This window comes from Heptranchias perlo, chromosome 22, assembly GCF_035084215.1.
Source record: "Heptranchias perlo isolate sHepPer1 chromosome 22, sHepPer1.hap1, whole genome shotgun sequence".
Classification (NCBI taxonomy): Eukaryota; Metazoa; Chordata; class Chondrichthyes; order Hexanchiformes; family Hexanchidae; genus Heptranchias; species Heptranchias perlo.
In genome coordinates this window covers 22,061,095-22,075,960 of record NC_090346.1, presented here as the reverse complement: position 1 = coordinate 22,075,960, position 14,866 = coordinate 22,061,095, and the positions used below count along the sequence as shown (strand labels likewise).

At 47.0% G+C, this 14,866-nt stretch overlaps 1 protein-coding gene across 4 annotated transcripts in view; it reads right to left on the bottom strand.

The window, feature by feature from the left end:
* The window catches only part of rhbdf1a (rhomboid 5 homolog 1a (Drosophila)), a 357,313-nt gene that overhangs the window by 39,638 nt on the left and 302,809 nt on the right, over positions 1 to 14,866 (bottom strand). For all 4 annotated transcript variants that reach the window (XM_068003135.1, XM_068003136.1, XM_068003137.1 and 1 more), the window contains 4 exons: positions 11,525 to 11,776; positions 3,339 to 3,450; positions 2,089 to 2,163; positions 559 to 720 (listed from right to left, as the gene is read on the bottom strand). In XM_068003135.1, coding sequence (XP_067859236.1) covers positions 559 to 720; positions 2,089 to 2,163; positions 3,339 to 3,450; positions 11,525 to 11,776 — 601 coding nt within the window. The remainder of the gene's footprint in view (positions 1 to 558; positions 721 to 2,088; positions 2,164 to 3,338; positions 3,451 to 11,524; positions 11,777 to 14,866) is intronic.

Genomic DNA, 14,866 nt, shown 5'->3' with positions numbered 1-14,866 from the left:
ATTATTACACCTACACAAACAAGTTTATCATCATATAATGTTTATCCCCTAAAAATCAAGTTCTGGAGAAAAAACAGCCAGCCATTCATTCACAGTATTATTCGGGATGATTTATGGACGTGAAGAACGAGTTAGAGTAATTGCCTCAATGGATGAATACCAATACTGCATATTTATATGGCAAGTGATGATGGTGACCTTACTCTATAGTAATCCTAACCTTCCCAGAGCAAACCCACTGTACCAATTTAACATTCCTTTGTATCTGTACTCTCTTCAAGAGTGATTGCAGAGTGAACTTCGTTCGGGTTTGACATTTGTTATAATGTGCGTTTAGGAAATTACCTTCAGAGTTTCATTCACTCAGTGAGGCTCAGGATCCTCTCAGACCTGCGATTGTCAAATTAGATATTTGTAGGCATTTCTTTAACTTTCACTGCCAGGATTTAAATCTGCCTGTTCAGAAATATCTTAAATAGTGAATTAAAAAGCAAAAGGTGGCAGCATCTCTTCTTAACTTTGTGCTTTAAACATTTTTCTGGAAAAACATTTACCTACCGAGCACTCTTTCTCTGAGGTTTGAACGCACCCTGACTTGTCGTTTCGTACACAGCAGGCAGATTTCTTTTCCTCTTTTCTTTCCTGTGTAATTAAATCATGCACTTGCAGATCTTGCCTCATACACGGAGAGAACTTTGCTCCAAGGTGGATTAAGGCCTCCTGCAACAAGTATAACACGATCACGGTAATGGCAAAATCAATAAAAAGCCTAGACTAATCATGAATTTGGTAAAGAGAGAATATCTATGAAGGGCATAATAATACCAGCTCCAATTTGAGGCATGGAAATCGAGATCACCAAGTTATACTAGCCACTATGCTATTTAGGCAGGAAGAACTACAGCATCGCATGAACTCTCCAGTGTATGCAAGCGCACACTGCAACTTGGAAACTGCATCTTGGACAGAAGGATACAGACCTTCAGGGGTTATGCTAAGGCTTTACAATGCAGCGGTCAAACCACACTTCGATAACTGTGTTCAGTTCTCTTTTCTACCCCACATTTGGTGGTTAGGGTACAGAGAAATACAACAATACTGATGTCTAAGATAAAGCAGATGAACTATGAGGAAAGATTGCAGGGGGTTTCATTTTCCATGATGGTAGGGGAACATTGTGGTGCAAGTTTAGAGCCCAAATTAATCTTCCAGGGGTTGCACTTAATTTCATTTCAAAGCAAACTTGCAGTGCATAATTCACCACACACAGAGAGTTTGCTGATTCGAAGGTGGGATATCCAGCACTGTTTAAAGAGCAAGTCCATTTGAAAAGATTTCTCTACTTTTGCTTAAGGTTTGCAGGCTGATAATCGAGCGCCCTTGTTCATTTTCTTTGGCCTCCAAAAAAGTCAGGGTTAGAGGAGCACTAAATTTTCACAATTTTAGTTGCAGCAATCAAAATTCAAACAGTTCACTTTTAAGAAGCTTCTTCTTGAAAGGGCAAAACATGACAGGAGCACTCCTGCTCCTCCCGGCTCCGCATTCAGGTAAGTATATTTTAAAAACTTACATTGTTGGTTACGGCCTCCAGCGGTCGCTTTGAGGACCGCCTGTTAGGAAAACCAGGCCTACATGCGGCCTGAGTACAGCCAAAGCTGGCTGCCTCAGGATAAACCAACCTTGCAGTGGAGGCTTTAAACAGTTGTTAGGCCCCTTATTTGCATACGCAAAGGGCTTAAGGCCGGTTTCAAGCGGGGGAACTGCACGCTGATTTTTTGGCCTTTACCAAATTGACGAAGGGTGCACTTCCAGCTCGTAATAAGCATGTGCTTCCTCCCGCCATATTGGAGGCTTAGAAGGTCGTTGGGTCCCCGACAAACGGCCGAATTTTTAGGCCATTATCTTTCCACGGTTATAGAAATTCAGGCACAGAAATCACAATATGTAGAGACACTGAACTTTAAACAAAAACTAAATGATACGTTAATTTAAGAGTTCATTTCTCCATAGATCAACTACTGTTGTAATTACAACAATCCTTACAGAAGTTAAATTAAAAGTTGTTAAACAGAATTCAAACTCACTTACAGAGTTTGGTCCAATCCAGAAATTTTCTTGCTGCACAAATTTAACATTTTCATAGACACCTTTATTTCTTAAAATCTGCGAAAGCAAATGAAAATGATTAGATGTATGAGATGTGAATAATAAATGTAAAGCAGAATGAAAAGAACAGAATCAACAGCAAAACAATATGCAGCTAAAAGCATGGATTGTCCTCTGGGGTAGGCTCTAAACCAGAGGAGGGTTCGGGCGGGACTTTTGTCTGCCACCCCGACCCATTTTCCACTACCGAGAGGGCACCCACCTCCACGAGGGAGGAAGATGTGGTGGTGCTGCAGTGGCATACTGGAAGAGGAGCAGACCAAATTTAAGGGGACAGAAGAACCCCAAAGATCTCCTTGCAAGTTTCCTTTTAGGCCTTGGATGGAACCGAGGCCTAAAACGAGGGCTTCAGTGGGCCTTCTGCTGCTACCACATGGTCCAACGCCGCCTCTCTCCTGGTGGTCCTGGATCGGCAGCAGGAGTGGTGGAAGGTAGTGAAACTGGCCAGATTTCCAGGCCCTGCCTCCCCATAACCATTTACACATGGCAGGGCAGTGACGAGTGGGCCGAACTCCTTCACTGTTGGGCTGGGGATGTGTCTACACTTCACCTTCCTTGATTTTACGCTGCTAAATTGCCCAACTTCCAGCATTGTAGTGGAGAAAAATCCAGCCCTCCAGCTCATAAATTGGAAGAAAATGTTAAAAGTGCTTTTCAGACAGACTGTAGAACACCGAAGGGAACAGGCACTAATTCAAAGACACTAATTTGATCAGCAATGTAGACACGTGTATAAAAATGGTTTCGCTAAAAATTATTGACCAGCGGAAAATACACCCCTTAGCTTTCGTATGTAATGTTACTTAATTTTATTTGAATGTGTTCATCGAAGCTGGATATGCAAAAAAGCACTTCTTGTTGTCATGGTCAATGAAATGTCCTATTAAAAACACAGCTGGTCTTTTTTTTAAAAAACATTCCAACCAACAATAAAGAAAAACACAAAAGATTGTCAGATCTGAGGTATTAGATAGTCCTGATAATAGAAGCAGAAGCATAACAAAATACTTCTGTAGTTTACATACTAAAACTAAATTACTTCAGAGATGTGAACTAATTCTTACAGAGCTCAAATAGAAGCCATGTTGTAGTTCCATAAAACCAGTGTTCCTAGTGTACTCACCTGGTGCTGGGATAGAAAAGGATTTCTTTATTATTGATTTATTACTTACTGAATCTACAGTTTCATGTTGAGAAAATCCTATTGGAGCAATTCCATAGATACACACCGCTAGGATAGTGATCAATATATGCACAAATGTAATCCAGTATGTGAAAAATGGCCTGAAAGGAAAAGGGAGCCGCTCTTAGTGATCAACAAATTGTTTTGAAGTAATTGTTTGAACATTTAATATTATAGCCAGTCTAAAATTTAGCTTCTCATCAAATTAAACAATGTTTACTCTGTTCAAGTAACCTGCTCTGGAGAGGCTGTGTAACTCTACTACATGAAGCTCATTTGTAATATGACAGAATTACAGAAATGACAACAGGAGTAAAGTCCTTTTAACATTCCTGAAGGCTCCAAGACCTGTGGATCAGCTGTCTCCTTTATTATTAAGAAACATTCAGTACCATACCCAGGATAATTAAAAGGGAATGCTAGTTTATGTCAACTAGATTTAAAATGAATACAGCTTTCCTGCTGGAATATTGTCTGAAATGAATAGTCTCAAAGTGCACTGAATCCAAGTTACACTCCTCTTTCTCAGTTAAGTTTGACAATATTCAGAACAGTAGTTAATTTCGATGCACACTCAACTCTACTTAGCCTTGTGAAGTGCATGGCCCCCTCACGTACGTAATGTTTTAAGACACAATGTGGGGGGGGGGGGGGGGGGTTAAATTAGTTTACCCCCGAAAACGGGCGCGGGTATCGCAATCCGCGATTAATCCGCACCCGGTGCTTCCGGCGAAGACAGTGCGTGAGCTTCGTGCTGCCTGATCATTAGCGTGATTCCGCCGTGCAGCCTCTCTGCAGCGCAGGTGGCACGGAAGAAGCAGGAAGCCCAAAATGAGGTGGGGCCAACACTTGTCACAGGCAGCCTGCATCTCTTAAAAGGGGAGGTGCACAGTCTACTGGGAGGAGTGCAGGATGGCTGGAAGGATTGCTGGACCAGCAAGAGAGTGTACCCCACGCTTCTCCGCCAACGCACTGGAGGAAAGCAGGACCATCCTGTACCCGCAGGGTGGGAGGAGACCCTCCAGACACCAGCTTCGCAGGCAATGTGAGGATGTGGCCCAGGAGGTGAATGCCAGGAGCATTGCACCACGCATGTGGGTGCAATGCCGAAAAAAGTTTAATGATTTGACATGAGTGGTCAAAGTGAGTGAATACAAATGTGAAGAGGCACATTCCACCAAATGCAACACTGCTCCACGCACGACCCCTCCTGTCACCCACCCACCAACAAACACTGCCCATCTGTACGCAATGCTGCATTTAGCTTGCTGCATCTCACCCTTACATAGTACCTAACTTGCAGGCCACACTATCACCACTCACATGTCACACACACACTGGCGGCTATTCAAACATGACAGGCACATCACCCAGACACCTTGCAGGATACTCACTGCCCTCTGTCCTGCAGGAGAAGGTGGCACAAAACAGCTGGCAGCAGGAGAGACCTGAGGGTGGACGAGCACGCCTACACATCCTCACCCCCCTGGAGGAGACGGTGCTTCAGATCATTGGGCAGGCTGTCGCTGCGGCCATGACCGCTGGCAGCGCTGGAGGTCCGACGAAGGGGTTCTCTGCATACCTAATGCCCTAATGCTCCTTCTCGTTTCCCATATCTCCCTCATCTCTCAATCTTTTATGACTCACGTGCTGCAGATGATGTCGGCACACACGTCTCACTTGCTCCTCTCCACGCTGCACATCTCAACCTGTTTCCCTTTGTCATTGCACATACTCAAGAGCTGGAGCCGGCACCGTCCGATGTGGAGGAGGAGGAAGACAATGATAATGAAGCCACACTGTCACTTGATCTGACACTCGCATCCACCTGCTCAGATACTGACACTACGCATCCTTTAGAGGCTAGGTTTGAGGAGGGATCTGCACGTGGTGAGACACCAGGCACAAGTGCCGTGGCAGGGGGAACGGATACCATAGGTGCCAGCTTGCCGGAGGGCGAGGTTGCACACTCGTTCTACTGCAGGGGAGTCAGATGAGGACTTCGATGGGCCAGGCTATAGAAGACGGCTGATGGAAATACACAACCAAATGCTTGGTGCACTGGAAGGCCTGCCAGAAAGCCTGCACACAATGTCAAGGGGTATGGAGGAACATAACATAAGAACATAAGAAATAGGAGCAGGAGTAGGCCAATCGGCCCCTCGAGCCTGCTCCGCCATTCAATAAGATCATGGCTGATCTGATCCTAACCTCAAATCTAAATTCATGTCCAATTTCCTGCCCGCTCCCCGTAACCCCTAATTCCCTTTACTTCTAGGAAACTGTCTATTTCTGTTTTAAATGTATTTAATGATGTAGCTTCCACAGCTTCCTGGGGCAGCAAATTCCACAGACCGACTACCCTCTGAGTGAAGAAGTTTCTCCTCATCTCAGTTTTGAAAGAGCAGCCCCTTATTCTAAGATTATGCCCCCTAGTTCTAGTTTCACCCATCCTTGGGAACATCCTTACCGCATCGACCCGATCAAGCCCCTTCACAATCTTATATGTTTCAATAAGATCGCCTCTCATTCTTCTGAACTCCAATGAGTAGAATCCCAATCTACTCAACCTCTCCTCATATGTCCACCCCCTCATCCCCGGGATTAACTGAGTGAACCTTCTTTGTACTGCCTCGAAAGCAAGTATGTCTTTTCTTAAGTATGGACACCAAAACTGTACGCAGTATTCCAGGTGCGGTCTCACCAATACCTTATATAACTGCAGCAATACTTCCCTGTTTTTATATTCTATTCCCCGAGCAATAAAAGCCAATATTCCGTTGGCCTTCTTGATCACCTGCTGCACCTGCATACTGACTTTTTGATTTTCTTGCACTAGGACCCCCAGATCCCTTTGTACTGCAGTACTTTCCAGTTTCTCGCCTTTAAGATAATAACTTGCTCTCTGATTTTTTTTCCTGCCAAAGTGCATAACCTCACATTTTCCAATATTGTATTGCATCTGCCAAATCTCCGCCCACTCACCCAGCCTGTCTATATCCCCTTGTAGGTTTTTTATGTCCTCCTCACTCTCCACTTTCCCTCCCATCTTTGTATCATCTGCAAACTTTGATATGTTACACTCGGTCCCCTCCTCCAAATCGTTAATATAGATTGTAAAGAGTTGGGGACCCAGCACCGACCCCTGCGGAACACGACTGGCTACTGGTTGCCAGTCCGAGAATGAACCATTTATCCCAACTCTCTGCTTCCTGTTAGATAACCAATCCTCCACCCATGCCAGAATATTACCCCCAATCCAGTGATTCTTTATCTTGAGCAATAATCTTTTATGTGGCACCTTGTCGAATGCCTTCTGGAAGTCTAAATACACTACGTCCACTGGTTCCCCTTTATCCACCCTGTACGTTATGTCCTCAAAGAACTCAAGCAAATTTGTCAGACATGACTTCCCCTTCATAAAGCCATGCTGACTTTGTCCTATTAAATTATGTTTATCCAAATGTTCCGCTACTGTTTCCTTAATAATAGACTCCAAAATTTTACCCACCACAAATGTTAGGCTAACTGGACTATAATTTCCAGCCTTCTGCCTACTACCCTTTTTAAATAAGGGTGTTACATTAGCAGTTTTCCAATCTGCCGGGACTTTGCCGAGTCCAGAGAATTTTGGAAAATTATTACTAAAGCATCCACAATCCCTGCTGCCACTTCCCTCAAGACCCTCGGATGTAAGCCATCAGGTCCAGGGGATTTATCCGCCTTGAGTCCCATTAATTTACTGAGTACCAATTCCTTAGTGATTTTAATTGTATTTAGCTCCTCCCCCACTAGAGTCCCCTGTTTGTCCAGTGTTGGGATATTCTTCGTGTCCTCTACCGTAAAGACTGAAACAAAATATTTGTTCAGCGTTTTTGCCATCTCCATGTTTCCCACCATTAATTTCCTGGTCTCATCCTCTAAGGGACCTATGTTTGCCTTAGTCACCCTTTTTCTTTTTATATAACTATAGAAACTCTTGCTATCTGTTTTTATATTTTTTGCTAATTTATTTTCATAATCTATCTTCCCTTTCTTAATCAATCCTTGAGTTACTTTTTGCTGTCTTTTGAAGACTTCCCAATCTTCTATCCTCCCACTAAGTTTGGCTACCTTATATGTCCTTGTTTTTAGTCGGATACTATCCTTAATTTCTTTACTTAGCCACGGATGGCTGTCATTTCTTTTACACCCTTTTTTCCTCAGTGGAATATATATTTTTTTGAAAGTTGTAAAATAACTCCTTAAATGAACACCACTGCTCGTGTACCGTCTTACCCTTTAATCTATTTTCCCAGTCCACTTTAATCAATTCCGCTCTCATACCATCATAGTCTCCTTTATTCAAGCTCAGTACGCTTGTTTGAGAACCAACCTTCTCACCCTCTAATTGGATATGGAATGTAACCATGTTATGGTCACTCATTCCAAGGGGATCCTTAACTAGGACATTATTAATTAATCCTGGCTCATTACACAGGACCAGGTCCAAGGTTGCTTGCACCCTTGTAGGATCAGTTACATACTGCTCAAGAAATCCATCCCTAATAGACTCAATAAACTCTTCATCAAGGCTGCCCTGCCCAATTTGATTTGTCCAGTTAATATGATAGTTAAAATCCCCCATAATTATAGCTGTTCCCTTATTACATGCCCCGACTATTTCCTGATTAATACTTCTTCCAGCAGAGTTGCAATTATTAGGAGGCCGATATACTAAGCCCACTAGTGTTTTTTTCCCTTTATTATTCCTTATCTCTACCCAAACTGTTTCATTATCCTGATCCTTTGTCCCAATATCATTTCTCAGTATTACAGTGATTCCTTCCTTTATTAACATAGCCACCCCACCTCCCCTTCCTTCCTGCCTGTCCTTCCTGATTGGGAATTAAATATGCCAGGGTATTTAACAGTCGTTGTCACCCTGCAGCCATGTTTCTGTAATGGCCACAAGATCATACCCATACGTCGTTATTTGTGCCGTTAACTCCTCCATTTTGTTACGAATGCTACGTGCATTCAGATAAAGAACTTTCAAATATGTTTTGTGACACTTAGTTCCTGCTTTTTCCTTTTTTAACACTTTACCTTTTACTCCATACCTTCTGTCCCTTCCTGACATGCTTTCCTCTGTCTCCCTGCTCAGGTTCCCAACCCCCTGCCACAGCTTTGATGCTGGGTTAATCGCCTTACGCCTTCTAGTTTTTTTTTATCTGTCGTGTCTAAAGTACACTTTCTTTCTGCTGCTCTACGCTTTTCCCTTTCACTTGTTCTTGAACAACTGTTTGTACTATTTGTACTGTAGATTTCCCCTGGGTCTTCCCCTCTCTTGCTGCTCTCAACTTTATTCTCTTCTGACTCCCCGCTCAGGTTCCCATCCCCCTGCCACTTCAAACTTGGAACAGGGCTTAGCTTGGAGCCCATCCTTTCTCAAATGGAACGGGTGGTCAGCTTCACGAGCACACCTGAGGAACCCACCATGACGCAACGTCTGATGGCTGATGTCGCGGCTTCCATTGCAGCACAAACCGATGTGATGAAAGGTCTGCAAGCTTTGGTTGAAGCTCAGTCTGCTACAATGGCAGTTCAAACTGCTGCTATTGTGGCTTTGGGGACCACTGTGTAATGGGGCTTCCAGGGCGTCACAGCACTCCAGCAATCTGTTCTCATCACCAGGATTGCTGAGCCTCCGCCCCATGCGATTGGCAGTGGTGCCATGACAGTCGGACCTACTGTCCTCTCTCCGGAACTGCATACTTGCTCCCACCCCTGCCACTCCGCCAGTGCCCTTGCTGTTGCCTATCAGCCAGTCAGACCAGACTGCTGCTGCCCATGTCGAGATGGTACAGTCTAAAGCCGGGCTCTCCCAGTCCAGAGCTGCTCGAGGGTTGTCGTCCAAGGCCATCTGATTGAAGGTCAGCAGCATTCCACCACCAATGCTCCAGCCATTGGGGAAGCACCTTGTAGGAGCACCAGGATAGGTAAAGGCACATGGACAACAGGCACTAAGGGAATGCACAAGGGTGAATATTTTCCTTTTGTTTGCATCATTTCATTTGTTAATTTATAAATGTGACATTGAATTTGCATTTGGTGGTGGTTTTTATTTTGCAATGAGCTGAGGGAGGAGGCAATGTGTAATTAGATGGAGGGCGATTTGATGGTCATGTGGGAGCGGATGGGTGGGGAGTGTAGGACTGTTGGTGACTTGGGAGATGTCGTTTACGTTTTTGATATCGCTCACGAATCAGGTGGGCACACATTGCCCTTGCAGACAAGCCGTGTTCCTTGTTGCCCCCTTGCGTCTTCCTCCACTTGCTCCTCCGGCTCCTCCTCCTCCTCAAGGCCTTGCCAGATAATCAGTGGTAAGGGCTGGTCCTTGATAATGGCGAGGTTATGCAGCCGTGACGAATCTTGACACCCGTTCAGCAGAGTACTGCAGGGCTCCTCCAGAATGGACCAGGCAGCGGAAGCGTTGCTTTAGGAGGCCTATGGTGGGCTCGACGATGTTGCCCGTGGCAGTCGTTGTAGGCCTGCTCTGTACGTGTGCGTGCATGCTGCACCGGAGTCGTGAGCCACCGCATGAGGGGATAGCCCCGGTCACTCAGTAGCCAGCCTTTCACTTGCCGAGCCGGTGCAAAGATAGCTGGCACGTTGGAATGCCACAAAATGAAGGCGTCGTGACTGCTCCCAGGGTAGCGGGCGTTGACCTCCATGATACGATGTGTGCGGTTGCACAACAGCTGCAGCCTCAGGGAGTGGAACCCCTTTCGGTTCATGAAGATGGCCGAGTTGATATGTGGAGCACGCAAGGCAATATGCGTGCAGTCAATTGCAGCCTGCACCATGGGAAAGCCTGCAATGCGAGCAAACCTTCGTGCTTGCTCGCATTCTGCATGATCCCTTTAAATAGCGCTGGGGGGGTCCTCCAGGAACTCTAAGGCATGTTCAGGTGTTCGTGGTTAAGACAGTGCGTTAAAAATGGTGTTCTCTGCCTGTTCCATGGTGGTCCCCATGAAAGGTCTGCAAGCTTTGGTTGAAGCTCAGGCTACTGCAATGGCAGTTCAAACTGCTGCTATCATGGCTTTGGGGACCACCGTGGAATGGTGGATCCAGCAGGTAAGTGCTTTTCCAGCACTGCTTTTGGGTCAGGAGGAACAGAACTGCTCCCCCCACCCCCACCTTCTGCCGTGATCTCTCTCTCCGGTGATCTTTCCAATTGCCGGTGACCGTCCCCAGCGGGAAGTGGAGTAAAAAAATTGTAATGAGGTCCTGCCGTTAAATTCGACAGGATCTCCGCTTTCCCGGTATTTCCGGGTTTCCAGGCCACAGACGTGCACCCCTGCTCCCTCCCCACCTCACCGTAAATATCAGGGCCAGTGTGCTTTACCAATAGGTCAGCTGGTTTAGGCAGTGAACAGCTGATCCATACAAACTAGACAGGTCCAAGGTTGGAACCCCAGGCTGGGCCAAGTTACTTGATCTCAGCCAGGGCAAAGCGAAGTTCTACGATTGGCTTTGGCACTCCTGGGTTAGGGAGGGAATTTGGTCAGGGCTCTTGTTCCTATACAACAATCCCTGCTGGAAGTGCGTATGTGTGGCCATTGGGTGACAACAGGTCACGCTGGGCCGCAATGCCTCCCATGTTTGAATAATCTGATGGCAATCACTGTCTAGGTTCACACATGAAAAATAGTCAGTGGGGCGCGGTAGTACAGGGAATCCAGTGCCTGTGGAACCACACTCCAGAAGGAGCCAATGCCTTCCAGAGAGGAGAAAGGAAAAGTAGAAAATTGACAAAAGAGGGAGTGAGGAAGAAAGAAAACCATGAACAATTTTTCTAAACACGTTAGCTTATAGATTACAATACCACAAGCTTGGCAACCCAATGAGGATGGAAGAATGGTCACTGGCACTTTAAACAGCTCTTGAAAATGTGTGCAATAAACAGAAAATGCCAACTTCTGAGTCAATCTATGGAGAAGCTTCTGAACTATAGAAAAAGAACTAAGAATGTCCAGGAAGGCACCCTTCATATGGAACCCAAGGGTCCCAACACTCCATTGTCAAAAACATCTCAACACCCTCGGAATAAGGTGAACGCATATAATCACTGATACTCATTAAAGTTGATATTAAATAATCTGTAAATTCGACTCAGACTGTTCTTCTTACCGGTGATCATCCATATTATCTATTTGTTTCTTCACATAGCTGTCTATCCGTTTGCGATACGTTCGATTTGTTAGCTTTCCCACCATGCCTAGTCCATAGGGTCTCTTTTCCTTGGCGAGTAGTTTCTTTACAGGTATAGCAATGCGCTGGCCTCTCCTCTGTGCATTCACACTGACCACTTCCTGTCGTAAACGCACCTTGGGCTGAGGGGGTGCACCTTCTTTTTGTTTCCGCCAGCCCCGTTCCAATGGGCTGAAGAAAAAAAGAATGAAGAATTATTAAGTTTGAATGGGTTACCGTTATTAAACGGTCTTTAATTATGAATACAGTCAACTACACTTATCAACTCTAATGTAAGCAGATTCCTAATGAAAACATGCAGTTACCACTTCCTGATGTGCCACTGTCATGTTTAGGGATTTTTTGACTGTTTTTCCACAGAAAGGATTTGGAAAAAAAGAGTTACACTTTACCGGTTACGTTTTAAAGCAAAGTGCATTCACACAAGTTTTTTTTTAATGCACTGAGACAAAAAGTGGTTAAAATGCTAGTGAGCTAGGCTTTGACATGGGCCCGATTTTAGCAGGGGTGCGGGTTCTCGGCGGGTGGGCAAGCGGGCGCGTGGGTTACGCGCCCGGTGAAATTAGTGGGTTTCCCGCGCGATCGTAGCAGGCAAACCACTAATTGGAGCCACTTACCTGCTCGTCGGGCGGGCTGCGCATGCGCAGTAAGATCTGTCAGCTGGAGGTGCTCTATTTAAAGGAGCAGTCCTCCACTGACAGATGCTGCAACAAATAACAAAGATGACTGCATGGAGCAGCCCAGGGGGAAGGCTGCTCCCAGTTTAATGATGCCTCACCCCAGGTATCAATACATGGGGTGAGGAGGAGGGGGAGGACAGAGATCTTCCACCCGGCGGGCGGGAGGAAGTGGCCCGCCTCCGCCACCAGGAAGGCCTGGCTCGAGGTGGCAGAGGGGGTCACCTGCGCCACCAACATATCGCCCACCTGCACACAGTGCAGGAGGCGGTCCAATGACCTCAGTAGGTCAGCCACAGTGAGTACACTTACTCATTCCCCTACACTCCGTCTGCCACATCACTGCCCCCACCCCACATCTCCTTCGGCACTGCCAACACTAATCTGTCACATCACCCCTCATACCCACTCAATCCCCATCCTCATCTTACCTGCACCTACTCACCTCGCCAGTACTCACCCCGCCGTGACTTGGGAGATGTCGTTTACGTTTTTGATATCGCTCACGAATCAGGTGGGCACACATTGCCCTTGCAGACAAGCCGTGTTCCTTGTTGCCCCCTTGCGTCTTCCTCCACTTGCTCCTCCGGCTCCTCCTCCTCCTCAAGGCCTTGCCAGATAATCAGTGGTAAGGGCTGGTCCTTGATAATGGCGAGGTTATGCAGCCGTGACGAATCTTGACACCCGTTCAGCAGAGTACTGCAGGGCTCCTCCAGAATGGTCCAGGCAGCGGAAGCGTTGCTTTAGGAGGCCTATGGTGGGCTCGACGATGTTGCCCGTGGCAGTCGTTGTAGGCCTGCTCTGTACGTGTGCGTGCATGCTGCACCGGAGTCGTGAGCCACTGCATGAGGGGATAGCCCCGGTCTCTCAGTAGCCAGCCTTTCACTTGCCGAGCCGGTGCCATGGAGATGGCAAAAATGCTGAACAAATATTTTGTTTCAGTCTTTACGGTAGAGGACACGAAGAATATCCCAACACTGGACAAACAGGGGACTCTAGTGGCAGGGAAAGGGAAAAGCGTAGAGCAGCGGAAAGAAAGTGTACTTTAGACACGACAGATAAAATAAAAACTAGAAGGCGTAAGGCGATTAACCCAGCATCAAAGCTGTGGCAGGGGGTTGGGAACCTGAGCAGGGAGACAGAGGAAAGCATGTCAGGAAGGGACAGAAGGTATGGAGTAAAAGGTAAAGTGTTAAAAAAGGAAAAAGCAGGAACTAAGTGTCACAAAACATATTTGAAAGTTCTTTATCTGAATGCACGTAGCATTCGTAACTTTCACTTGCCGAGGGTGTTACATTAGCAGTTTTCCAATCTGCCGGGACTTTGCCGAGTCCAGAGAACTACCACGCAACCCAATCCTCGTACAATCTCATGGCTCTATCCCATACTCACTCTCTCGTGCATCTCTCTCACGGCCAGCCTCACTCAACCTGCCACCACCTGTGCTGCAGCCACAGGGCATGCATCACATATGTGCAGTAGGCAGCGTAAGGCAAATGTTTCGTGAGCATGAAGGGGATGCACAAGGGTGTTTGAGGGTTTGTCATGGTTGTTACTTCTATTGAATTTCAGAACAACTCACATCACACATTATATTGGCACCACTACTGCCATGTCTTCGCGAATCCTGTCTGGTTTGTGCAATAATGCCCGCTCCTGGGTATCACTATGAGGACCCACCACTGATGCCACCCATTGTGTCACTGCAGAGTGGGTGTAGGTGTATTTGCGGGGCTCTTCTGCGCAGACGACTGAGAGACATCGGCGATGTCCCCGGTTGCACCCTGGAAGGCTGTGGAGGAGAAGTTCGGGAGGGCAGTGGTGACTTTGACAGCGACAGGTAGGAAGATGGTGCACGGGCCAGCCAGGAGCAGCTCGGCATGAAAGAGGCTGCAGATGTCCACGGCTACATGTCGAGTGACTCTGAGCCTCCGTGTGCACTGCTACTCAGAGAGGTCCAGGAGGCTGAACCTCGGTCTGTGGACTCTGTGGCGAGGGTAGTGCCCTCTGCGACGCATCTCTCTCTGCGGTAGCCCTCCCTCCTGCTGTACAGGTGGATGTGTCACAGCACTCTGTTGTGGAGCTCCACGTGTCAGAGGTGGACGGCGTGGATGGCGAGGCTGGTGATGCTGTTCGCCCTCCGAGGTCATGACTGCAGCTACGGCTGCCCCCATCCGCAAGATGTACATCTGAGGGGGTCCGCAAGGTAGGTACATGTCGCCGGACCCCGGGGTAAGCGTGCAAGTTGGTGACTTTGACCGTCAGGAGGAGGGTGGTGGAGGCCAAACTTTGTCCCAAGTGACAGAGTGGCCTCCTGCAATGGGTGAGGGTCTCCCCCCCACCTGTCAAATGGACCTCTGCAGCTGCCACAGGCTGACAGCTGCAACACGTCCATTCGATCTGGGAGTGTTTCCCCCAGTGTGGGAAACAGTCCCATGTTGATCCAAAATCACACACAGTCCCCTAATCAGGTCAGTTAATGACCTGAAATAGCTAAATAAATACTCTCAAGTGGCATCCCGCTGGCTTTAATTGCCTGCGGGATTCCCACCAGCGGGGGCTGCGCGTGCACGCCGGCGCGTCA